We start from the raw sequence: 27,519 nt of genomic DNA, 5'->3' as shown, positions 1-27,519 counted from the left end.
GTCAACCCCGATATATACCAAGTTAATTGTAAAATCGATATACACCCGGTTCATTAAAAACCCCAATATACATCCTGTTCATTATAATCCCCGATATACACCCTGTTCATTGTAAAACCCAATATACAACCTGTTCATCATAAACCCGATATACACCCTGTTCATTATAAACCCGATATACACCTGATTCATTACGAACTCCGATATACACCCGGTTCATAATAAACCCGATATACACCTGATTCATTGTAAAACTGATATACACCCGGTTCATTATACACACGAATGTACAACCGTTTCGTTATACACCCAAAATATACCCGGTTCATAATAAAACCCGATATATACCCGATTCATTATTATCCCGGATATACACCCGGTTCATTATAAACCCGATATACACCTGGTTCAGTATAAACCCTGATATAAATTCGGTTCATTATGACCCCGATGTACACTCGGTTAATTATAAACGCCGATATACACCCGGTTCATTAGAATTTCCGATATCCACCCAGTTCATTATAAACCCTGATTTACACCTGGTTCATTATAAACCCGATATACACCCGGTTCATTCTACACACAATATACACCTGGTTCATGAGACACCCCGATATACACCTGATTCAGTATAAACCCTGATATGCACTCGGTTCAATATAGAACATAGAAAAGCTACTGCACAAGCAGGCCCTTCGGCCCACAAGTTGCACCGAACAATTTCCTTACCTTCTAGGCTCATCTATCTTACTAACCTCCATGAACCTATCCAAAAGTCTCTTAAAAGACTCAATCGAATCCGCTTCCACCACCACTACCGGCAGCCGATTCCATGCACCCACCACCCTTTGAGTGAAAAGTGTACCCCTAACATCTCCTCTGTACCTACTCCCCAGCACCCTAAACCTGTGGCCTCTCGTGACAACCATTTCAGCCCTGGGTAAAAGCCTCTGAGAATCCACTCTATCAATTCCTCTCAACATCTTATACACCTCTATCAGGTCACCTCTCATCCTTCGCCTCTCCAAGGAGAATAGACCTAGCTCTCTCAACCTATCCTCATAAGGCCTACCACTTAATCCCGGTAACATCCTTGTAAATCTCCTCTGCACCCGTTCTATGGCTTCCACATCCTTTCTGTAATGAGGCGACCAGAACTGGGCACAGTACTCCAGGTGGGGTCTGACCAGGGTCCTATACAGCTGCAGCATTATCTCCCGATTTCTAAACTCAATTCCTCTATTGATGAAGGCCAGTATACGATACGCCTTCTTAACCACAGCCTCAACCTGCGACACCGCTTTGAGCGTCCTATGAACCCGGACCCCAAGATCCCTCTGTTCTTCCACACTGCCAAGCGTCTTACCCTTAATATTATATTCTTCCATCCTATTCGACCTGCCAAAATGAACCACCACACACTTATCTGGGTTGAAGTCCATCTGCCACTTCTCCGCCCAGTCTTGCATCTTATCTCTGTCTCGTTGCAACTGCTGACATCCCTCTACACTATCCACAACACCTCCAATCTTTGTGTCATCAGCAAACTTGCCAACCCATCCTTCCACTTCCTCATCCAGGTCATTTATAAAAATCACAAAGGGCAAGGGTCCCAGAACAGATCCCTGGGCACCCCACTGGTGACCGACCTCCACTCTGAAAAAGACCCATCTACAACCACTCTTTGCCTTCTGTGGGCAAGCCAGTTCTGAATCCACAAAGCAACGTCCCTTTGTATCCCATGCCCCTTCACTTTCTCCATAAGCCTTGCATGGGGCACCTTATCAAACGCCTTACTGAAATCCATACAAACCACATCTACCGCCCTTCCCCCGTCTAAGTGTCTAGTCACATCTTCAAAAAACTCAATCAGACTCGTAAGGCATGATCTGCCTCGGACAAAGCCGTGCTGGCTACTTCTGATCATACTATTCCTTTCCAAATGTTCATAAATCCTGCCTCTCAGGATCTTCTCCATCAACTTACCTACCACTGAGGTTAAACTCAGCGGTCTATAATTTCCTGGGCTATCTCTTCTCCCTTTCTTGAATAATGGAACCACATCCGCCATCCTGCAATCCTCCGGAACCTCTCCCATCTCCATTGACGACGCAAAGATCATCGCCAGAGGATCAGCAATCTCTTCCCTCGCCTCCCACAGTAACCTGGGGTACATCCCATCCGGTCCTGGTGATTTATCTAACTTGATGCTTTTCAACAGCTCCAACACATCCTCTTTCCTAATGCCCACATGCACAATCTTCTCAGTACACTGCAAGTCTGCACTGCAACTACCAAGATCCTTTTCCACTGTGAATACTGAAGCAAAGTATTCATTGAATACCTCAGCTATTTCAACCGGTTCAATACAGACTTTCCCACCGTCACATTTTCTTCCTGACTAAATCCGTTACAGCTTTCGTGCACCACGGTTCCTGTAACCTACCGTAAATCCCCCGTCGCACCGGAACATTGCCCTGAGTTACACCCGGTTCATTATAAACCCCGATATACACCCGGTTCATTATAAACCCCGATATACACCCGGTTCATTATAAACCCCGATATACACCCGGTTCATTATAAACCCCGATATACACCCGGTTCATTATAAACCCCGATATACACCCGGTTCATTATAAACCCAGATATACACCCGGTTCATTCTACACCACGATATACACCCGGTTCATTCTACACCACGATATACACCCGGTTCATTATAAACCGCGATATACACTCGGTTCATTATAAACCCCGATATACACCCGGTTCATTATAAACCCAGATATACACCCGGTTCATTCTACACCACGATATACACCCGGTTCATTCTACACCACGATATACACCCGGTTCATTATAAACCGCGATATACACTCGGTTCATTATAAACCCAGATATACACCCGGTTCATTATAAACCCAGATATACACCCGGTTCATTCTACACCACGATATACACCCGGTTCATTCTACACCACGATATACACCCGGTTCATTATAAACCGCGATATACACTCGGTTCATTATAAACCCCGATATACACCCGGTTCATTCTACACCACGATATACACCCGGTTCATTCTACACCACGATATACACCCGGTTCATTATAAACCCCAATATACACTCGGTTCATTATAAACCCCGATATACACCCGGTTCATTCTACACCACGATATACACCCGGTTCATTCTACACCACGATATACACCCGGTTCATTCTACACCCCGATATACACCCGGTTCATTCTACACCACGATATACACCCGGTTCATTCTACACCACGATATACACCCGGTTCATTCTACACCCCGATATACACCCGGTTCATTCTACACCCCGATATACACCCGGTTCATTATAAACCCCGATTTACACCCGGTTCATTATAAACCCCGATTTACACCCAGTTCATTATAAACCCCGATTTACACCCGGTTCGTTATAAACCCCGATTTACACCTGGTTCATTATAATTCCCAATACATACTTGGTTCAATATAAACCCCGATATACACCCTGTCTGAATATTCATTTTGATTCATGTCATTTGTAGGGAGAATTTGCTGAGGTGCAAATGAGGCTGACAGGTTGCATGCCACCTTTATTATGCTCTTCTGTACTTCCTGGTCCCCATTTACTCTTCTATAATGGGATAGATTTCTGAGGTCATAGGAAATTGGAGCCGGAGTAGACTATTCTGACCATTGAGTGCGCTCCATTATTCTATAACATTGTGGCTGATCCGATTGTTTCCTTCATTCAACATCCTTCCCTCCTCCCATAACCCTTGACTCACTTGTCAATCAAATTTCTCTCTCGCTCAGCCCTGACCATATCCAATGACATCTTTCTCACCTCAGCTCCTTATTCTGAAACTGTGTCCCAGGTTCCAGATTCCCTTACAACAGGAAACATCCTCTCAGCATCCACCCTGTCAAGCCCCCTCAGAGTTTTATGATTCATCTCTCATTTTTCTAAGCTTCACTTGGTACAAGTCCAACTTGCTCAACCTTTCCTCAAAAGACAGACTCCTTCATCCCAGGAATCAGCCTTCTCTGATGCAGGTATATCCCTCCTTAAGTAATGTGATCAAAACTTCAGCCAGTACTCCAAATGCAATCTCACCAACACCCTGTGCAGTTATAACAAAGCTTTCCTATTTTTATATTCCATTCCCCTTGCAATAAAGGCCAACATTCCAAATACCTTCCTAATTACTTGCTGTACCTGCACTTTTAGTGATTCATATAAAAGGACATCCAGATCCCTCTGTAGTGAAGCATTCAGGGATATCCAGATCCCTCTGTACTGAAGCATTCTGCAGTGTTTATCCATTTAAAAACATTCTACTTTTCGATTCTTACTGCCAAAGTGCAAACCTTGCATTTTCCCGGAATCTATTCCATCTGCCAATTTTTGGCCACTGACCCTATCCTAAATCCCTTTACAAAATCTTTCTATCCTCCTCCTCCTAACTTGGTTTTCCATCTATCTTTGTGTTATCAGCAAATGTACCCACCATACAGTCAGTCCCTTCATCCAAATAAATAAATACTTTCGAGTGCAAACTTCCCTGTATTGTTTGTTAAAAGTGATGGTGTGTGAAATCTCAGATGGAATAGCTATAGACCCTGAATGGAATGGACTCTAAATCAAATACTCTCTCCCACTTTATTTTGCTGGATGGGGAGCCAAACTGAATGGGGTTGAGGTAAAGATCTACTTCAGGAGCAGAGCAGACTTGAGAGCCAATCGAGACGGTAGTTCCACAAGGAATAGCTGAAACAAATAGTATAGGTGCATTTAATCGGAACCTGGATAAACGGGGTGAGGGGCTGTGGGTGGTGTTCACATGGAGCATAAATACTAGCACAGACCAGTGGGGTTGAATGGTCTGTTTCTGTGTTGTAAATTCAATATCATTCTTTGTCTCACGTGCAGGGAATTAAAAGCAGAGTAGGCTGTCTTGCCTAGTATGTTCCACGTAGTATCTTCTTGTCAGGTGGTCCAAGAGGGTCATTGCCCCAGAACGGTGCAGTTGTCCATTTGACTAGAAGAAGGGTGACCCGACTAAAATTGAAAGATAACAGTACGCTTTGTGCTGATGGTACTGGAGAATAGCCAGGGGATTATGAGCAAAGATTCCATCATCTGGGAATGGGCCTGCTAGAAGGAAGGAAGCCTGAGAACATTGGCAGGAATTTTCAATGTCCCACTGATAGAGGCTGGGCCAAAGCCTCACTATAATCCTTGGCCCATGTCTCATGTTGACCTCTTAGTTCAGGTAGCAGGGGGTTTCCAGGGCTGGCGGAGTTGGAGAAGGGGGCAAATGCAATTGAAGCAAAATAAAAGCAAAAAGGATTGTGTTTCCACTCATAAAGAAAGACAGATTTATGATTGCTGTTAAATGCAGGATATTCCAAAGTGCTTTACAGCAGGTAAAGAACTTTCCGAAATGTAGTCACTGTTATGACATAGGGAAACGCGGCAGCCAGTTTGTGCACAGTAAGATCCCACAATTAAATAAATGGTTTGCATATACGCATGGGCTAAGAAGTGAAGTTGGTGAAAATTAAACCAATTTCATGTGTGACTCAGAACAAGCTGACAAAGGTTTTCTGATTCTGTGCTTGCAGCCCCTGATCCCTATGCTTTAAAACAGATGGGTGGAAAATGAGAGGTTGGCGAGCACAGGAGCGGAAAACCATGAACATCTCCCCACCTAAAAGGATTCTTCCCGTGACAGAACTGGTGTCTCCAATGGAACAAGTTCTGCAGCCTGATTCTTGTCTTTTGTCATCGGTTTTACAGGTATTTTGTGCAGTTATTATTCACTTAATACTGGCAGCAAAATCTGGGCCATTCCCAGCTCGCTGCTCTTCACTGGTTGATGGTCACATTCAAAGGGCAGTGGCACAGCTGAGCGGATGTCCAATTTTCCTGCTTTCCTGTTGGGCAGTAAGTCCAGATAAATGCTGTTTTTTTTTATCTTCGTGGCCAGCCCTTTACTCACTTTGAGTAGAAAGTCTGCATGCTCTTTGCCAACAGTGTCATAGAGTCATTACAACATAGAAGGAGGCCATTCGGCCTATTGATTCCATGCTAGCTCTCTGAAGAGCAATCCAGTCAATCCCCTTTAATATCCATAGCCCCGCAGATTAACTTCTGTCAAACGCCCATCCAATTTCCTTTTGAAATCATTCATCATCTCTGCTTCCAATACTGTCATAGGCAGCGAGTTCTGTATCTCTTGCTCAGAAAGTTAAATCTGTGTCCTTCAAGGTTTATTTTCGCTCCTAAAAATAATAGGATTCAAACGATAGTCAGTGGATCTGCTATTGACTGTGAATCTTCACTAACTGGAGACCGATATACACATTCAGTTGCTTTGAACTGAGGACATGTACTCACACACTCAATTAGTTTGCAGTGAAAGGAAGGAAAGACTTGCATTTATACAGGGACCTCTGGATGTCCCAAAATACTTTACAGCCAACGAAGTACTTTTGAAGTGTACATACTGTGTGAAATATGAAATACAGGAGTCAACTTGCACACAATACGCTCCCACAAACCACAAGTCGTTAATGATTGAACAATCTGTTTTCGTGATGAAATATTGTCTCGGAGACCGGGGATAACACTCCAAACCACACTGAGGAGTCTTTTACATCCACCCGGACGGACAGGTGGAGGCTTAGCATTGCCCCTTGGAACTGCCCGTTGGGCTGCCTATACTACCCCTAGGCACTTCACCTTGGTGCTGACTGCACTACCCCCTGGTACTGCCTGGCCATGTGCCCCTCCCCCCAGAGGTTATACTTCTCTGTGCGCCCCCAGCGTGGTCTCTTCATCTGGTTCACATTGCTCTAGACCTGTTATAAACCTCATCATGTCAGTTGGGGGTCAGGGGGAGGGGAGGGAACCTGATGTTGGGGGGGGCGGGGCGTAACAGCACAGCAGGGAAGCTCCAACAAACATGAAAGTAATGTATTAGCTTCCCGACCTTCCTGGGTGGGAACATCATTATGTCAATGGCGGGCAGGTTGGTGATGATAGCGTCACCAGACAGTGCCGGCAAGACTTCATTTTTAGCCTCTCATGGGTTTTGCGACCATGTCCCCAACCGTGGGTGCAAAATCTCAGCTAGAATCTTTGACAGTGCGGTGATCCCTCAGTACTACATCGGGAGTGTCAACCTTAATTATTTGTCTATAAGTCTCAGGAGTGGGGCTTTGAACCATGAACCTTGTAATAGGACTAGCAACTGAGTCATGGCCGATAGTGAAGCTCTGTACTCATTCTGTCTGCTGGGACTAATCAGTTGGTTTAAGAGTGAAACCAACAAGGTAATGCAGGACTGCATCTTACTCTCAAACTGTTATTCACTGGTGAGGTGATGGTTCCTCTGGTTGGGGGGGAACAGAACAAGAAGGGGAGGAGGGGACTGAGTGTAGGGAAACAAAGTTTGCAGACGACACAAAGATAAGTGGAAAAGTGAATCGTGTGGAGGGCGTAGAAGGTCTGCAGAGAGATTTGGACAGGCTGAGTGAGTGGGCGAGGATATGGCAGATGGAGTATAACGTTAACAAATGTGAGGTTATTCACTTTGGAAGAAATAATAGCAAATTGGATTATTATCTAAATGGAAAGAAATTACAACATGCTGCTGTGCAGAGGGACCTGGGGGTCCTTGTGCATGAGACGCAAAAATCCAGTCTGCAGGTACAACAGGTGATCAAGAAGGCAAATGGGATGTTGGCCTATATCGCAAGGGGGATAGAATATAAAAGCAGAGATGTCTTGCTGCATCTATACAGGGCATTGGTGAGGCCGCAGCTGGAATACTGTGTGCAGTATTGGTCCCCTTATTTGCGGAAGGATATATTGGCCTTGGAGGGAGTGCAGAGAAGGTTCACCAGGTTGATACCAGAGAGGGGGTGTTGATTATGAGGAGAGACTGAGCAGATTGGGTTTGTACTCGTTGGAATTTAGAAGGCCGAGGGGGGGATCTTATAAAGACCTATAAGATAATGAAGGGGCTGGATAGGGTAGAGGTGGAGAGATTCTTTCCACTTAGAAAAGAAGCTAGAACTAGAGGGCACAGCCTCAAAATAAAGAGGGGTCAGTTTAGGACAGAGTTGAGGAGGAACTTCTTCTCTCAGAGGGTGGTGAATCTCTGGAATCCTCTGCCCACTGAAGTGGTGGAGGCTACCTCGTTGAATATGTTTAAAACACAGGTAGATGGATTCCTGATCGGTAAGGGAATTAGGGCTTATAGGGATCAGGCGGGTAAGTGGAACTGATCCACTTCAGATCAGCCATGATCTTATTGAATGGCGGGGCAGGCTCGAGGGGCTAGATGGCCTACTCCTGCTCCTATTTCTTATGTTCTTAAGAACTTGGTCCACTGTGGAAGACACAGCTGTACAGTGTGAAATGGAGGAAGATCAGGAAAGCAATAGAGGTTTCAATAATTAGGGAAACCAGCAGGGGTTTCTGTACCATGGGTGTAATTCCAGGATAGTGTGTCGCCTCCCTGGTGCCAGGGTCAAGAATGTCACTGAACAGCTGCAGAGCAACCTGAGGGAAGAGGGAACAGCCAAGAGGTTGCAGTTTACATAGGTATCGACCACATAGGTAGATTGAGGGAGGCTGTCCTTGAAAGATAGTTTTAGGGAGCTAGGGAAATGATTGATAAGCAGGATTAATAAACAAAGATAGTAATCTCTGAATAGCTGTCACAGGACGGAACGGTGGCACAGTGGTTAACACTGCTGCCTCACAGCACCAGGGACTCAGGTTCAATTCCAACCTTGGGTCACTGTCTGTGTGGAGTTTGCACATTCTCCCCATGTCTGCTTGGGTTTCCTCCAGGTGCTCCGGTTTCCTTCCACAGTCCAAATATGTGTAGGTTAGGTGGATTGACCATGTTAAATTGTCCCTCAGTTTTCCAAGGTGTATAGGTTAGATGGATTAGCCATGGGAAATGTGTGGATAGGGCAGGGGAGAGGGTTGGGAAAGATACTCTGTAAAAGAGTCGGTCAGACTCGATGGGCTGAATCGCCTCTTCTGCACTGTCAGGATTCTATGATTCTCCGAGCAAGTGAGTGTAGAAATTGGAGTCTGCAGCAGCCGAAAGGCAGGGCTGGAGAGACAGTAAATTCCTGAGATCATCCTGGCAGAGACAGGACCTGTGCAATTGGAGAGGGTGCATCTCATTGGACCAAGGACCACTATCATTACGGGGAGGTTTGCTAGCTCTGTTAGGGGGATGGGAACCAGAGTGTCGATTCAGAATGGAGAGAAGGAAAGCTCCTTTAGATCAGGGAAGCAGAGGCAGTGGCGTAGCGAAAATGCCACTGGATTAGCAGAAGCCAGGTAATGCCCTGGGGACGTGGATTCAAATCAATTTAATTATTCAATTAATGAAAATAAAATCTGCAATTGAAAGCAAGTTTCAGTAACGGTGACCATGAAACTTATCACCGATTGTTGTAATAACCCATCTGGTTCACTACTATCCTTCAGAGAAGGAAATCTGCCGTCCTTACCCAATCTGGCCTACATGTGACTCCAGACCCACAGCAATGTGGTTGACTCTTACTTGCCCTCTGAAATGGGCTAGCGAGACACTTAGTTCAAGGGCAATGAGGGATGGGCAACAAAAACTGGCCAGCCAGCGATGTCCACATCTCATGAAAGAATTTTTTTTTAAAGCTGGAAATGGAAGGTGGAAAATGAGGGGCTTTGGGTTCAGACTCAGGTGTACGGAGCAGCATTATGAAGTTTGAAAGTGGTACAAAATTCTTGTGGTGATGCTGAGATGGTCTGAAGCATGATATATGACGTTCGATGTGGAGAAGTGTGAAGTGATGCACTTTGGAAGGATTAATATGGAAAGAAGCATACTATAAATAGCATGTTTTTGAAATGTGTAAACGATTGGAGGAACCTTGGTGTCCATTCATGTAAATACTTAAAGGTGGCACGGCAAATTGATATGGCGTTCAACAAAGCAAATGGTTTGTTGGTTTACAAATGGAGGGATAAAGCAAAGAAATCATATTCTGGACCTTCACAGATTTGGTCATAGCTGCAGTATTGTGGACAATTGTGTGCACCACACTTCAAAAAAATGTGTAAAGTCTTGGCGAGGGTACAGAGGGGTTTGACCAGGGAAGAGGAACTTCAGTTATTAGGAGAAGTTGGAAAACTGAGGACTGTGGAAAGTCATTGAGTATGTTCAAGACAGAGATTGATAGATTTCTAGATATTAAAGACATCAAGATATGAGGATACTGTGGGGGAAGCAGCATTGAGCTAGAGGATCAGCCATAGGTGAATGGTGGAGCAGGCTCGAGGGACCTGCTCCTCTTTCTTAGAGAGTTAAGAGGTGCCTTGATACAGGCTTTTAAGATGATCAGAGGTTTTAATTTAGTAAATAGGGAAAAACTATTCCCTCTGGCAAGCTGGCCAATAACTGGAGATCAGAGATTTAAGGTAATTGGGGAAAGATTTAGAGGAGAGGTGAGGAGGACCAGGATCTGGAATACTCCAACTGCAAACACGGTGGGAGCTGATTCCATAATTTTAAAAGAAAGTTAGGCAAGTACTTAAGGATGTGAAATTTAAAGGGTTACATAGAAAAGGTGGGGGGGGGGGGTGGATGGTGGTGCTGGGATTAGTATAGTACAGATATAATGGGACGCATTACCATGTTCAGTCCTATAATTTCTATCATTCTATGAGGTGTTGCACTGGACTCCTTTACATTATTAGTACTGAAGACTTGTTAAACTGATGGAACGATGGAATGGTTAAAGCACAGAAAGAGATCATTCAGCCCATCATGTCCTGGACCCAACCATCTTCAGCTGCTTCATCAATGACCTTCCCTCCATTATAAGGTCAGAATTGGGGATGGTCACCGATGATTGCACAATGTTCAGCACCATTCACGAATCCTCAGATACTGAAGCAGTCCATGTTCAAATGCAACAAGATCTGGACAATATCCAGGCTTGGGCTGACAAATGGCAAATAACATTCACACCACACAAATGCCAGGCAATGACCATCACCAATAAGAGACACTCTAACCACCGTCCCTTGACATTCAATGGTGTTACATCACTGAATTCCCCACTGTCAACATCCTTGGGGTTACCATTGACCAGAAACTCAACTGGACTCACCACATAAACACAGTGGCTACTAGAGCAGGTCAGAGGCTAGGAATACTATGGCGAGTAACTCACATCCTGACTCCCCAAAGCCCATCCACCATCTACAAGGCACAAGTCAGGAGTGTGATGGAATATCCCCACTTGCCTGGATGGATGCAGCTCCAACAACACTCAAGAAGCTCGACACCAAGAAAGACAAAGCAGCCCGCTTGATTGACACCACATCCACAAACATCCACTCCCTCCACCACCGACGCTCAGTAGCAGCAGTGTGTGCTATCTACAAGATGCACTGCAGCAGATCCTTAGACAGCACTTTCCAAACTTACGACCACTTCCACCTAGAAGGACAAGGGCGGCAGATACATGGGAACACCACCACCTGCAAGTTCCCCTCCAAGCCACTCACCATCCTGACTTGGAAATATATCGCCATGCCTTCGCAATCACTGGGTCAAAATCCTGGAATTCCCTTGCTAACGGCATTATGGGTTAACCCACAAAACATGGACTGCAGCGATTCAAGAAGGCAGCTCACCATCACCTTTTCAAAGGCAACTAGGGATGGGCAATAAATGCTGGCCAGCCACGATGCCCATGTCCTACGAATGAATTTAAAATAAATGTCTCTGCTGGCTCTCTGCGAGTGTACATCAGCCGGTCCCACAGCCCTGCTGCCCAGCAAATCTTTCTCTTTAGGAGCTTCTCCAATTAATTCCCTTTTGAAAGCCTTGATTGGAGCTGTCTCCACCACACTCTCAGACAGTGCTTTCCAGATCCTAACCACTTGCTGTGTGAATCTGTCTCCACCACACTCTCAGACAGACCATTCCAGATCCTAACCACTCGCTGTGTGAATCTGTCTCCACCACACTCTCAGACAGTGCATTCCAGATCCTAACCACTCGCTGTGTGAATCTGTCTCCACCACACACTCAGACAGTGCATTCTAGATCCTAACCTCTCGCTGTGTGAATCTGTCTCCACCACACTCTCAGACAGTGCATTCCAGATCCTAACCTCTCACTGTGTGAACCTGTCTCCACCACACTCTCAGACAGTGCATTCCAGATCCTAACCACTCATTGCAGGAATAAAACTTTTCCTCATATCAGCTCAGGTTCTTTTGCCATTCACCTTACGTAGATGCCTTCTCATTCTTGATCCTTCCACCAATGGGAACAGTGTTTCCCTATCGACTCTGTCTAGACATTCAGTTTGTTCAAAATGAAAACTTGTCCTCCTTCAGTTTGTTGGAAGATGTGAACATCTTTGGCTTGGACATTTCTTCAGATTGAGTACAAATCTTCATCAATTTGCTCAGGATAAAGACCTGTACTCTGTGCATTTGTTTGAGAAGATGTGTATTCACTCAGTTCATTCCAGCTCTAGATATATATTCCTCATGGCTACTTAAGAGAATGATTGCAAATTGTGCTAAAAGCCAGACAGTCAAACATTGTTCTCATTTGAAGTGTTAAAAAAGAGTGTTCCTTCCCAAAACTTTCCCACAGAACTCACTGAGCAAGGGAAAACACATAACTGGTTACGTACAAAACTGCTAAACAGTAAAGGAAAACAGAACAGAAATGTTTGAGAAATGTGAGTGAGCTGGGAGCGTGATCACTGCAAATGGCAGTTTTGAGGATCAATATGGTGGAGTGTCTTCAATTCTTCAGTTCACAAGGTCAAACAAACTCAGTCCTTTTGGATTGGGGTAAAATCTTTATTTCCAACACCTCAACTCTTCTCACACACTGAGGTGAATTTTCTTGTTCTGCCCACCACGGGAATCGTAGCAAGCGAGGGGTAGACCATGGAAAGGTCCGTTGACCTCAGGTGGGATTTTCCGGTTGCGGGGCGAGCGTGGCCGGAAAATCCCGCTCACTATGTGACCTTGAGTAGGTGGAGCAGTGTTTGGGACTTGTCATTGTGGGAGGAGGAAGTGAGAGTGGATAGTTAAGGAGGGAGATGCTCACCAAAATACCCCAAATAACTTACCCCAGTTTTATTGAGCATATGTGTTGATGTCAATGTGCTTCCATCCCTTGTGACATTCAGGATGTTGGATCACATAGAAACATACAAAATTGGAGCAAGAGCAGGCCATTCATCCCCCCTCAAGCTTGCTCTGCCATTTAGTATGATCATGGCTGATCCCTATACCAAAGCCATGCTCCTGTTCTCTCCCAGTGCCTTTAGCATCCAGAAATCTATTTCCTTCTTAAATATATTCAGTGATTTGGCCTCCACAGCTTTCTGTGATAGAGAATTCCACAGTTTCACCAACTTCTGAGTGAAGAAGTTTCTCCTCATCCCAGTCCTAACCCCTGTATCCTGGGACTGTGACCCCCTATTCTAGACCCTCCAACCAGAGGAAATGACATCCCTGCATCCAGTCTGTCTAGTCTGCTAGAATTTTATACATTTCAATCAGATCCCCTCACATTCTTCTAAACTCCAGTGACTACAGGCCCAGTATCTCTCCTCATACACAATCCTGCTGTCCCAGGAGTCAGTCTGGTGAACCTTTGTTGTACGCCCTTGATGGCATGTATATCCTTTCTTAGGTAAGGAGACCAAAACTGAACACAGTACTCCAGATGTGGACTCACCAAGGCCCTGTACAGATGTAGTAAGATATTGTTGCACCTCTATTCAAGTCCTCTTACAATGGAGGCCAACATACCATTTGCCTTCATAACTGCTTACTGCACCTACATGGTTGCTTATAGTGATTAGTGTACTAGGACACCCAGATGTCTTTGTACATCAACATTTCCAAATCCATCACCATTTAAATAATACTTTGTCCCTCTGTTTTTCTAACTGAACTATTAGCTTCACACTTATCCACTTTATCCTGCATCTGCTTTGTATTTGCCCCTCACTCAACTTGTCTAAATTGCCTTGAAGCCTCTTAACTACCTCCTCACCACTCACATTCCCACCTAGTTTTGTGTCATCAGCAAACTTGGAAATATTACATTTGGTTCCCTAATCCAAATTGTTAAGAAGCTGGGGCCCAAGCACTGATCCCTGTGGTACCCCACTAGTCACTTCCTGCCACTTCGAATAAGACCCATTTATTCCTACTCTCTGTTTCCTGTCTGCTAACCAATTCTCCATCCATGCCAGTATATAACCCCCAATCCCACGTGCCTTATATTTTGCACACTAACCGCTTATGTGGGACTTTATCAAAAGCTTTCTGAAAATCAAATCATGTTGTGTTTACATTAATAATTTTGAGTGACAAGTATGTTGGACTAACTCTTGAAGATTTTTCTTTATAGTTATTGTTGATGTTAGTGAGATGTTATCAGGGTAGATTTTGACTTGGTGCCTTAATGTCTACAGCAACTTTTAAATCTCATTCGTCCGACCTTTATGTCCATTAAAGTCAGTGGACACAATCACACAGTCAAGATCTACCCTTGTCAACAGAAACCCAGGTAACCCAAAATATTCAGCCAGCTCTTCTTCTTGCCATAGGTTCCTGCTTCTGGGTTGCGGTTCTGGACGGGAACGTTGTGGGCATCGTGGCTGCCAGAGGCAACGAGGAGGATAACACGGTGGAACTCCGCCGCATGTCCGTGGACTTTGACCAGCGGGGGAAGGGCATTGCCAAGGCCCTGGGCCGCAAGGTCCTGGAGTTTGCGGTTCTCAACAACTACTCGGCTGTGGTGCTGGGGACCACTGCCGTCAAGCCGGCCGCCCACAAGCTGTACGAGTCTTTGGGATTCAGATATGTGGGCGTCACTGAACACTACGTGCTCCCGGGGATGAACCACTCGATCTTGGAGAAAATGTTTTTCCAGCTTCGTTACCACCGCTACCGGCTGCTTCTCCGTGAAGAGTAAATGTTTCCCGGCTCACCTCTTGCCCATCCCTCACCTCTTCCCTTTACAAACACCGGAATCGAATGCCCGACGCTTCGTAATATTTTTGATTTTTTTTTCTCCACCCTCCTTACCACCCTGAGCCTCTCATGGCCGATGAGAATTACAATTGCCCCGGACTTGCTGTAGGATGGTGGTGCCTGTGACCAAAGCAACCTGCCTGCAGCTAATATTCTTACAGTATGCAGCATGTCTTGGGCTGGGGTCAACATACAACACGACCCAACTTACCCTCAACTAGACCTCCATCAGTACATCAGTCACACAGTATGGATGCGGTAACAATTACTGTACTGGCGTAGCTTTTTGGGAGAGAGCGTGGATTGATACGGGGTGGATCATTGCACCTGCATTTAATGTACTGCCAGGTGATGATCAATGATCGGTACTCTTTCCCACCCCGCCCCCCCCCCCCCCCAACCCCACCATTGCCCGCCAAACGTCTCCCTCCCATGCTAGTGACTCTTAACTCCCTTCATCGCCAGCCGTTACCGTGACAGCCTTCGCGATCATGTGACAGTGTTTGAGAACGAAACACACCCAGCTTGTCCTGCTGCATGCCGAGGAAGTGTGGAGAAGATCAATCCTGGCTGGGCCGGGCCTGGCCAGGCCTGGCCTGATTCACCCGTACCCAGACTCCAACAGCACTTTCTTTATATTAAAAAAAAAAGAAAAATTAAATCGAGGATGTGCTGCATCCTGCCAAACTAGGGAGAGAGAGAGAGAGAAAAAGCAAGAATCAGAGAAAGGTGCATCCAATAACATGACTCTTATTTCCATTGTCTTCACAAGCCAGCAAGATTTAGTCATTTGGATGTTCTTGATCCCATGTTGCATATTGTAAAATAAGCATTTACTTTGTTCCTTCTCCTGGGTGGCAGTGAGTAAACTCTCCGCATGCGTACTGAAGTATCTATGCTGCTGTTAGGTTTTTTTTTTGTTCCTCTTTTCATTTTTATTTCTGCTTGAGCTGAATGATGTCATTTGAGCAGAATGGAGGCTGCGGTTTCTAAGGAAGCGCATCGCCCCCCCCCCTCCCCTCCCCTCCCCTCCCCTGCCCTCCCCCACCCCCTCAACCCTCCTCCCCCACCATATCAATGATAAACGCAGAGTCCAAAAATAGCAAGTAGGGAACCAGGAGAACGACTCCTGCAAACAGTAAAAGAAAAATTACATATGACAATACGACACAAAATCCATAAGCAAAAAAAAAATCTTATTATTAATTACAAATAATAGTTGTGATTGGTCTTCTGCTGCCTTGCTTAGTGTTGCTATGGTAGTTGCTTTAATGACATCAACCTTGTGACTGGTAGAATGCAGAAGCAATGCAATTGGCATGTGTCTGTACCCTAAGTGTGTGTGTACAGTGCCTGCCTGAACAATAAGACAAAGGATATAGCTCCTTAATCATGAAATAAAAACTGTGTATATCTTTAAAGCATTTTTTTTTGCATGCTGAATGTCTGTCTTGAATTCCAAACAACGACAAAAAATTGGTAGCTGAATTTTAGTTTCAACAATGGAAATGTTCTATATATATATATAAAAAAATCTTCTGGAAATGCACTTCAGTTACTTTCTCAGAGACGCGAGCCTTGATGATTTGTAAAGGATTTTAGTATCAGTACTTTGTAATAGAAATGCTGTGTGTGTGCGTGTGTGCGCGTAAAAAAGGAAGAGAGATACTTTTTTCACAAAGTCATTCCTGGTTAAAGGACAAAGATTGGTTGCTTTGTTTATTTTTATTACGCCGATGTTTTCTTGAAAGATACCGAAGTTCAGTTGGCACAAGCCAATTTTTCTTTTTGGAGAGTAATATCTTACTGGTGATGAATATCTCTTAGCTTTTAATGAACAGTCAAGCTTCGGCATTACTGAAATAGTGAAGATCTCTCACATCAGTCCGAATTATTTTTAAGTCATTTTCTGTACATAGATTGTACCTCGCTGGCGATGGTGAGTTTGTTGCAGTTCTCAAACCAGTGCAATATTGGTCTACATTGGTCCTGCAGCTCTTGTGACCGAGCACGGTCCAACCCTACGAGTGAAAGGACTGTTTTATTGTGTGTCGCTCCCGGTGGAACCTCGGTGATTTTATTTTTCATTTTCAGGTTAATTTTCGTATCAATAGGCTCTTCTGTTTCTCTCCTCAGTCTCTCTGGATCGTGGCCTGGTGGTTGGCTGTACCCAAGATGGCCACTGGGAGGGGCAAGAGGATGATCGTCAAATGACCTTTGGCGCCTCCCCACAGTGACACCCGGCTGAGATCAGGAACTCAAGTGGCCCATTAGGGGCAATAAGACCTGAGTCTCAACCCCATCATAGCACTAGTGTTGAATTCTGAGTATGATATCAGTTTGCTATAGGCGGTGGGATCATTAGTTTTTGCTGCAAAATAAAATATGTTAATATGTATGTATATAGTATTGATCCATTTAAAACAAATCTACTCTAGTTTAAGTAGGAGTAGATTATTTTTTGGTGTTGCATTGGATAGTGTATTGCTTTCAAGAGTCCCTAGAACACTCTTTTTCCATCAGCCATTTTTCCTCATTCAATGGATGAGTTAAAATTTGACCTGATATGAGAAAGTTAATGGATCTTGAGGAAAGTCCTGACCTGGGATCATTCCTCACAAGCTGGTCAATTGTCACAGCTTGCAATATGCTATGAAGTTTTTACACAACAGGTGCAGAGACCTGAAAAAGACGCTCGATTCTGAAAGTCCTTATTTCAGAATCTGCACCTTTGTTGTTGTTACCTTTTGCTCAGAGTGATGAACCTTTAATTGGTTTCAGTGCTTGTTTTAAGGTGTGGGCTCTGCTGTTCAAACCGATAGCTTGGGTTTAAAGAGTTTTAGTGACCAGGACCTTGTTTGTTCAGATTTGCACCACTGTCCTCAGCTCTGCAAATCCAACCTGAAGATCTTTCTTTTTCAAGTAAAGGATATGTTTCTCCACCTGAATTGCTCCATCCTGACTTTTTAAAGTCTCTTCCCCACCTCGGCCAATCAGGGTTGGTTCCCTGCTCAGGTGCGTTGACAGGTAACCTCCCCTCAGCCTCCAGCCTTGATCTGGCCACCAAGATGTACAAAGGTGAAGGACTGAGTGAAACAGAAAAGCCTGGAATGAAGAAAGGTTTTAACATCCGTGAGAATACAAAGTGGTTCCATTACCAATTTCTCCTAACTCATAATTATATGTAGAAGCAATAAAACCTGAATTGTCAAGTTTTGAAGATAAGACTTTAGAAGCCCAGTAATGCATTTATTGTAATGTATATTTGTCCCATTTAAGAAGTCTTGCAACAACAGGTTAAAGTCCAACAGATTTATTTGGAATCATAAACTTTCGGAGCACTGTTCCAGACTCACCTGATGAAGGAGCAGCACTCTGAGAGCTTGTGATTCCAAATAAACCTGTTGGATTTTAACCTGGTGTTGTGAAGCTTCTTACTGTGCCCACCCTAGTCCAACGCCGGCATCTCCACATCATGATCCATTTAAGATAGAGATGAGAATCATTTTCTCTCCAAGGACTTTCTTTGGAACTCTCTTCTTCAGCAGGCAGTGGAAGCACAGTCTTGGAATATTTTTAAAGTAGATAGATTCTTGATTAACAAGGCGGGGGAGGTGGGGGGGGGGTGAAAGTTTAGCAAGGGTAGGCAGGAATGCGGGGTTGAGGTTACAAGCAGATTAGCCATGATCTTATTGAATGGTGGAGCAGGCTCGAGGGGCCGAGTGGCCTACTCCTGCTCCTAATTTTTATATTTGAATAAATAACTCCTAAAATAGATTGTGTTTCTTCTCCAGCAACTCTGACGCAGGCACCCAGAATGCTTTAAATGTGGCAAGATTCTGCACTGCATTTTTATAATCAGGAATTTTACTTCTATTAGTCTGGACATGGTGCGGAGATGTTTATAACTTCCTGAGCTTGTAGCACGGGCATGGCCTTTTGCTGGTGGGTATCCTGCTCAAAAGGCAGTCTTTAAGCTCATTAATTATAAGTGCACCACATGACCTTGTACTGAGTTGTGTAGATTGTGAGGGTCAGATCCCTGTCCTCAAGAATGCGTAATATCTTTCTGACTGAAACACACGACCTCCGCCATTTAGAAGGACAAGGACAACAGACACATGGGAATACCACCACCGGCAAGTTCCCCCAACCCTCCCCCCACCGGCCATACACCATCTTGACTTGGAACATCCTTCCTAACAACATTGTGAGTGTACCAATACCAGACAGACCAGAACGGTTCAAAGACAATTAGGGGGATGAGCAATAAATTCTGGCCTAGATTTCATGAGTGAAGGAAGAGGGAAATCTCCATATTAGACCAGGGTATGGAAAGAAGACAATCACCCAAGGCCCCAGCTTTCATACCCCTGCTCGGAGTTATAGGCATTACAGGTAAAGGACAGACCTGAACCTCTAGTCAAATTGGCTATGGCCACTGAAACGTGAGCAATGTGATTGGAATACTTGGTGACTAATTACCCACGAGAGACGAGCCAAAAGAGGAGGCGACAAGTTACTCTTCTTTGGGAAGAGCTGTAGAAAAGTCTACATTCAAATTGTTACTTTAAGTTTATTACTGGGCAAGTGAACGTTCGGTCACAAAATTAACAACATATCAAATGATATTTGAAGCACATTCTCTCAGCATCATGGTACATCCTTCCTTCCTTTGCTAACTCCAGGGTAGCACTAAGCCACGGTAAATATGAATACCTGTCTTTAAATGAAGAAAATGCTGGAGAATATCTGGCAAGTCAGCCAGCAGCTCAATGAAGAAAATGGGGACTCAGATGAATATCTGCTGTATTTTTTCAGCTACCTTTGTTACATACCCGTCACTTACATTTTTTAAATACTTGCTTTCAAACATTTGAAACAAATAAATGACCGGAATAGCAAATGAAGGAAATTTACACCGATGTGCTGAGTGTTTTATAAGATTCAGATGCCAAACCTTTGTCTTCTCACAGTTTAATTTCTTATTTTTGTTCGCCCAGTTGCTCTTAATTTAAGTTTCACTGTATCGTCCCTTTAAGCCTTAACTGTCCAATTCAGCAATAAACTGACATCGGGAAATACAATGAACAGTATACTACAGCCAATGGTGAACCTGTTTTCAGTAATAAGAAGTACTTTGATAATTGATTTTTAAGCATTTTCAGAGGCTGGTTGCAATTCATCGATGAAACTTTCAGTGTCCCTGCAGTAAAAGATTAATTTTGTATTGTGACTTGGACTGATGCATGTAAATGTTCTTCATGTTATCTGTACATTGAATCAATATACAAACTTTAAAGGGACATTACTTTTGTTGGCTAACCCTACATTGCAATGTGTAAGTGCTGACCAATTTAACTTGTACATATATTTCAGAATCCTCAGGTGGGCTAGTTGCTCTTTCGACGGGGAGCTTTCCTCGCTCCGTTCAGCCGGGCTGGAGCTCAAATCGCATCCTCGTCCCTACAATCACCCTCTCCTAGGCTGCTGCCCTGGTTCATGGCCAGAGGAACGGTGGAAAGGTCCACGGGGAGATTTGTCTTGCCCGCTTACCCGAGGGAGGGGGTGGAGTGGGTGTGTGGCGTGTGGAGATTGGGGTTGGCTTCCTGTCCGACTGGGTGTTCACCAAGAAACTATAGGACGGACAGAACATTTAACTTTAAAACCACATTCACATTAATTGGCATAACCACAAGCTGTTGCCATTCTGATTTCAGTGAGATTAAGCCCTTTCCAAAACATCCACACCATCAGATGCAATTTTAACCTAATCCATTGGCACGGTAGCACAGTGGTTAGCACTGCTGCTTCACAGCTCCAGGGACCTGGGTTCGATTCCCGGCTTGGGTCACTGTCTGTGTGGAGTTTGCACATTCTCCTCGTGTCTGCGTGGGTTTCCTCCGGGTGCTCCGGTTTCCTCCCACAGTCCAAAGATGTGCGGGTTAGGTTGATTGGTCATGCTAAAATTTGCCCCTTAGTGTCCTGAGATGCGTAGGTTAGAGGGATTAGTGGGTAAAATATGTAGGGATGTGGGGGTAGGGCCTGGGTGGGATTGTGGTCGGTGCAGACTCGATGGGCTGATTGGCCTCTTTCTGCACTGTAGAGTTTCTATGATTCTATGATTCATCCCGCGATTGAGTGCAAAGCTGGGTTTATGTCCTGCTTGGTTTTACTCTGCATTGTATTTAGTGGAGAGTGATCCACGCAGCCTCTGGGGCTTTCCTGTCTGACCAGTTTGGTTAAAATTGCTCCTGCTCCCCATAATGAAATTCCACAGGGCATTAGCAGTTACCATGAGTTTCTGAGTGCTGTCTTGGCTTGGGGGTGACAGAAAGGGCATTTCCATACCCTAGGAACATAAGAAATAGGAGCAGGAGTAGGGCACTCAGCCCCTCAAGCCTGTTTAATAAGATTATACTTGATCATCAGCTTCAAATCCACTGTTCAGCCTGATCCCTATATCCCTGAATTCCCTTTCAGTCATAGAATCATAAAATCCCTACAATGCAGAAAGAGGCCATTCACCCCATTGAGCCTGCACTGACAACAATCCCACCCAGGCCCTATCCCCATAATGCCACGTATTTACCCTGCTAGTCTTCCTGACATTAAGGGGCAATTTAGCATGCCGATCCACCTAACCTGCACATTAAAAAATCTATCAGGATCTGTCTTGAATATACCCGACAGTGGAGCACACAGCCCTCTTGGGTAGAGAATTTCAAAGACTCATCAACTTCTCTGTGAAGTTTTTACTCTGTCAGACATGCTGACTGGTAGTGTCTCAGAGAGATGTGTTGACCCGTTAGAAAAAATCTCAATTACAAGGGAGGAAGTGTTAGGTTTTTTAGGAAACATTAAGACAGACAAATCCCCAGGGCCAGATGGCATCTATCCTAGACTCCTCAGGGAGGCAAGAGATGAAATTGCTGGGCCTCTAACAGAAATCTTTGTCTCTTTGCTGGACACAGGTGAGATCCCAGAGGATTGGAGGATAGCAAATGTGGTGCTGTTATTTAAGAAGGGTAGCAAGGATAACCCGGATAATTATAGGCTGGTGAGCTTGACCTCCGTGGTAGGGAAATTGTTGGAGAAGATTCTTAGAGATAGGATATATGCGCATTTAGAACTGAATAATCTCATTAGCGATAGACAGCATGGTTTTGTACGAGGAAGGTCATGCCTCACAAATTTGGTTGAGTTTTTTGAGGAGGTGACAAAAATGATGGATGAGGGAAGGGTCGTGGATGTCGTCTATATGGATTTTAGTAAAGCGTTTGACAAGGTCCCTCATGGCAGGCTGGTGCAAAAGGTTAAATCTCACAGGATAAAAGGTGAGCTAGCTAGATGGGTGGAGAACTGGCTTAGCCATAGAAGACAGAGGGTAACAGTGGAGGGGTCTTTTTCCGGTTGGAGGTCTGTGACTAGTGGTGTTCTGCAGGGCTCTGTACTGGGACCTCTGCTGTTTGTGATATATATAAATGATTTGGAGGAAAATGTAGCTGGTGTGATCAGTAAGTTTGCGGACAACACCAAAGATTGCTGGAGTTGCGGATAGTGATGAACATTGTCAGAGAATACAGCAGGATATAGATAGGCTGGAACATTGGGTGGAGAAATGGCAGATGGAATTTAATCCAGATAAATGCGAAGGGATGCATTTCGGTAGATCTAATGTAAGGGGGAGCTGTACAATAAATGGCAGAACCATCAGGAGTATAGACACACAGAGGGACCTGGGTGTACAAGTCCACAGATCCTTAAAGGTGGCAGCATAGATGGAGAGGGTGGTGAAGAAGGCATATGGCATGCTTGCCTTTATTGGACGGGGCATAGAATATAAAAGTTGGCATATGATGTTGCAGCTGTATAGAACGTTGGTTAGGCCACATTTGGAATACTGCGTCCAGTTCTGGTCGCCACACTACCAGAAGGACGTGGAGGTTTTGGAGAGAGTACAGAAAAGGTTTACCAGGATGTTGCCTGGTATGGAGGGTCTTAGCTATGAGGAGAGATTGGGTAAACTGGGGATGTTCTCCCTGGAAAGGCGGAGGATGAGGGGTGATTAATAGAGGTGTATAAAATTATGAAGGGCATAGATAGGGTGAACAGTGGGAAGCTTTTTCCCAGGTCGGAGGTGACGAACACAAGGGGTCACAGGTTCAAGGTCAGGGGGGCAAGGTTCAACACAGATGTCAGGGGGACATATTTTACACAGAGGGTGGTGGGAGCCTGGAATGCACTCCCAAGCAAGGTGATTGAGGCGGACACGCTGGGATCGTTTAAGACTTATCTAGATAGCCACATGAACAGACTGGGAATAGAGGGATACAAACAAATGGTCTAGTTGGGCACATGAGCGGCGCAGGCTTGGAGGGCCGAAGGGTCTGTTCCTGTGCTGTATTGTTCTTTGTTCTTTGAAGAAGTTTCTTCTCATTTCAGTCCGAAATAATTGGACCCTTATCCTAAGACAATCCCCTCGAGTTCCAGATTCTCGAACTCGGAGACCCCATTAAGCCCCCTTGGGTCCAATGTGATCACCTTACATTTGTCTAAACTCCAGAGAGTAAAGTCCCTCTCCATTCAATCCCTCCTCACACTCTCTCCCCAGGAATCAATATAATGAACTGCTTCGACACCCCCTGGATGGCAAGTATATCCTTGTTTCGACATGGAGACCAAAACTATAAACAGTACTCCAGGGCAGGAATTTTCTGACCCCCCTCCCCCCCCCCCCCCCCCGGACCCCACAGAAGGTTTCCCGGCAGCAGAGGCAGTCTGCCATTGGCGGGTGCTGGAGGTGGCTTGCTGGCCAATGGTAGGCTGCCTCAGCTGCCAAAAAACGTGAAGTGCGGGGGGGGGGGGGGGGGGGCGGGGTGGAAAATCCTGGTCTCGGTGCTTTACAGTTGCCAACTCTCCAGGATTGTCCTGGAATCTCCAGGAGTTGAATATCGATCTCCAGGTCGCTGCTGTGTGCAACCCTGGAGAAAAATCACTGGGACATTAAGAAAAGATTTTCTTTGTTCATTTTCTTTGAATATTTCTCTTTACTAGATATAGAGGTCTTGGAAATAGGGGCAAAGGTTCATAGACATCCTACATTGCAGGAGGCGGCCATTCGGCCCATCGAGTCTGCACTGACAACAATCCCACCCAGGCCCTATCCCCATCACCCCACATATTTACCCTGCTAATCCCTCTAACCTATACATCCCGGGACACTAAGGAACAATTTAGCATGGCCAATCAACCTAACTCGCACGTCTTTGGAGTTTGGAAGGAAACCCATGTAGACACGGGGAGAACGTGCAAACTCTACACAGACAGTGACCCAAGTCGGGAATTGAACACAGGCCCCTGGAGCTGTGAGGCAGCAGTGCTGACCACTGTGTCACCGTGCCACTCAGTTATTTGCCTGACAGACAAGCATCATCCAATTGGGGAAGGAGACTTTTCACTTTCCTCTTAGTGTAGGGTGGCAGTGTGTCACAAGGATGGGTGTGTTGGCCAACTAATGGCTGGAACATAAGACCATAAGACATAGGAGCAGAAGTAGGCCATTTGGCCCATCGAGTCTGCTCCGCCATTCAATTATGACTGATATATGCATGGGGGGGGGGGCAAGTCAAGTGATGAAACTTCCAGGAATACATTTAATTCCAGTTGGCAACCTGAGGTGTCTTCTCAGCCAATCCCTGCACAATTACAGCAAGATTTTTATACGCTTGTACCCCAACTCCCTTGCAACAAAACATTCAATTTTTCTCCCTAATTGTTAGAGCCATAGAAAAGTTACAGCGCATGGAGAGGCCATTCAGCCCATCATGTCTATGCCGGTCAATAAAGGGAGAAAAAAAGAAACTAGCTGCTTATTTTAATCCTATTTTCCAGCATCTGGTCTGTAGCCATACAGGTTACAGCACTTCAAATATAAATCCAGGGACCTTTCAAATGAGTTGAATGTTTCAGCTTTAGCCACCAACTTAGGCAGTGAATTCCAGACACCCACCACTCTCTGGATGAAAAAGATTTTCCTCATGTCCCCTCTAATCCTTCTGCTAATCACCTTAAATCTATGCTCTTAGTAATTGACCCTTCAGCTCAGGGAAACAAGTCTTTCCTGTCTAGGCCCCTCATTGTTCTGTACATGCTGTGCCTGCATGTTAGCTTTCCCTGCTTTTGTGTACCAGGACACCCAAATCCCTCTGAACACCAACATTTAACCATTTCTCAGCATTTGAAAAATATTCTTACTACCAAAGTGAATAACTTCACATTTCTCCATATTAGACACCATACACCACCTCTCTGCCCATCCGCTTTACCTGTCACTACCCCTTTGTAAACTTTTGGGACTGGATTTTTAGGGGGTCAGAACCCACAATCTCGAAACGGTGGTCTTGGGTTCTTCTCGGGGTCCTGACGGTGCAGGACAGTTTGAAATTTTCAATTGGTTAGCGAATGATGGGGGGATTCAAGGGAACAGAAGCCCACTTGCTACTCATCAATGCTTCATTAAGGTCGTTCAGGGTCTAGTTAATGAGGCCTGTGCCATTGAGAATACAATTTTTAATGGTTATGTCCATGAACCCCAGCAAAGCTGTCAGGTTTACAACAGAGCCATGTTCATCTTGTAACATGGAAAGTTATCGAGCCCCCCAGTAATCTGTGCTGGAATATGCACATTATCTTGGTTTGGTCCGGTCGCCTGGATGCATGAGTAATCATCTATCCTCCATGGCTCTCTGACAAGCTGCCTCTGTTCGACAAAGGCTGCCACCTGCCTTTACCATTGGCACGGACAGACAGTGCTCTGTGCCACCAATTGGGTGCTGAGCTCACCTCCTGGCCAACTAAGGAATTTACATTTAAAAATAGCGTGTGAGAGCAAATTCACCGGGGTGTCAGGTTCCCGAACCTGCTTTGAGAACTTGGCCCTTTGTGTCCCCCTCACAACTTACTTTACACTTGCTCCCTTCATCTAAGTCATTTTGGTTGTAAAAAGCTGAGACCCAAGTACTGATTCATGTGGTACCCTACTGAATAATAACCTGCCAATCCTCCTCTCTGCTTCCCAGCTTTTGATCAATCAATCCTCTATCCACATTAAGGTATTCGCTGATGTTAACACCATGGACTGGGATTCTGACTGAGCCGAGACAGATACATAGAGGAATTTTGCCGCCTCGCCCCCCCCCAGCGAGGCTCGCAGAACGGCATTCTCCAATGGCCTCGGGCGGAATGTTACGAGCCTCAGGTGGGCGAGGCGGTAAGATTCTGGCCACAGTCTGCAATCTAGATGGCCCTGTATTGAGATGAGTTTATTATCTCACTCGTAAGGAAGAAAGATAATCCCAACGTGTTTACAGTTTTGCTTCAAACTATTTGAACAAGGAAGTTCAATTAAAAGCTTAAGATGCTTGTAACTCAGAGTAAGAAGATTCAAACTGTGTTAACTCGTTTTGAAACGTGAAAGGCAATCAACTTTGAATTGGGTATTTTTTAATCTAAAAGGAGATTTTGGAAGCAAGGGGCATCTCTTGCTTTCAATCTTTGCTCTTACAGAATTCAGAATGTTTCACACAAATGTCGGATCAATGAACCAAACTACTGCTGTTGTCAAAGTGTACATTTTTAATTTGGAAATTTCTCAGCAGTGAGAATGGACGCCATAGATGGGGAGGAACAGATATTATTATTAATCTCACTGTCATTGCAGAAACACTGGATCGTGGCTGTATGAACTTTTCTGCATGATACGATTAACATGTTATTCCTATCAGAACATTATTACTGTTACAGCAGTGATTGTTTCTTGGTTTGGTGCACAGTGATTTGAAATGTCAATCTGTATTGCTAAACTGAAGCCAATGTCAGGCCCTCCAGTCTTAGCTTTGAGCTGCCTATTGCTTGTGCAGAATGCCCATCAGTAGATTCTCTTGCAGCCATTTAGACAAGATGCCTGCGGTACAATCAGGCCTATATGCTTCTCATTGCTCCAGTGCCGACTGATCAGGGTATGGAATGTGTGGCAGCAAAACCAAGGTCAAAGATCCAATGCTTATGTCGATATGTTGATGTTAGTCCCAATAAAGACACTGGGAAACATTCAGCCTTCCGACATCCCCCAGCATGGTGATAGATAAACAATGTTGTTTCAACCCTTTCTGTTCATGATATGCGATATTTGTTTGGTGAGATATTGCTGCCACCTTTGCTATAGAATAACTACCACCTCCTTTGCTGTGCAGTGGACAGTGAAACACTTGGTATGAACTTTTCTGGTTGTAGAGTTTATGTCCGACTGGAATTTCTGCACCCTCCCCGGGCTGGACACACCCCCCGGCAGCTTCTCTTCTTCCTCCTGTGGACCCGAGGGCCAGGATTTCAGCT

General features: G+C 44.9%; 1 protein-coding gene across 1 annotated transcript in view; it reads left to right on the top strand.

Annotated features, from left to right (window-relative positions):
• nat8l (N-acetyltransferase 8-like) overlaps positions 1 to 15,064 on the top strand; it is a 112,796-nt gene extending 97,732 nt beyond the window's left edge. Inside the window, exon 3 of the mRNA XM_078215204.1 lies at positions 14,697 to 15,064. Coding sequence (XP_078071330.1) covers positions 14,697 to 15,064 — 368 coding nt within the window. The remainder of the gene's footprint in view (positions 1 to 14,696) is intronic.
• The last annotated feature ends 12,455 nt before the right edge of the window (positions 15,065 to 27,519 follow it).

This window comes from Mustelus asterias, chromosome 6 (genome assembly GCF_964213995.1).
Source record: "Mustelus asterias chromosome 6, sMusAst1.hap1.1, whole genome shotgun sequence".
Classification (NCBI taxonomy): domain Eukaryota; kingdom Metazoa; phylum Chordata; class Chondrichthyes; order Carcharhiniformes; family Triakidae; genus Mustelus; species Mustelus asterias.
This window is presented reverse-complemented; position numbering and strand designations above follow the sequence as displayed.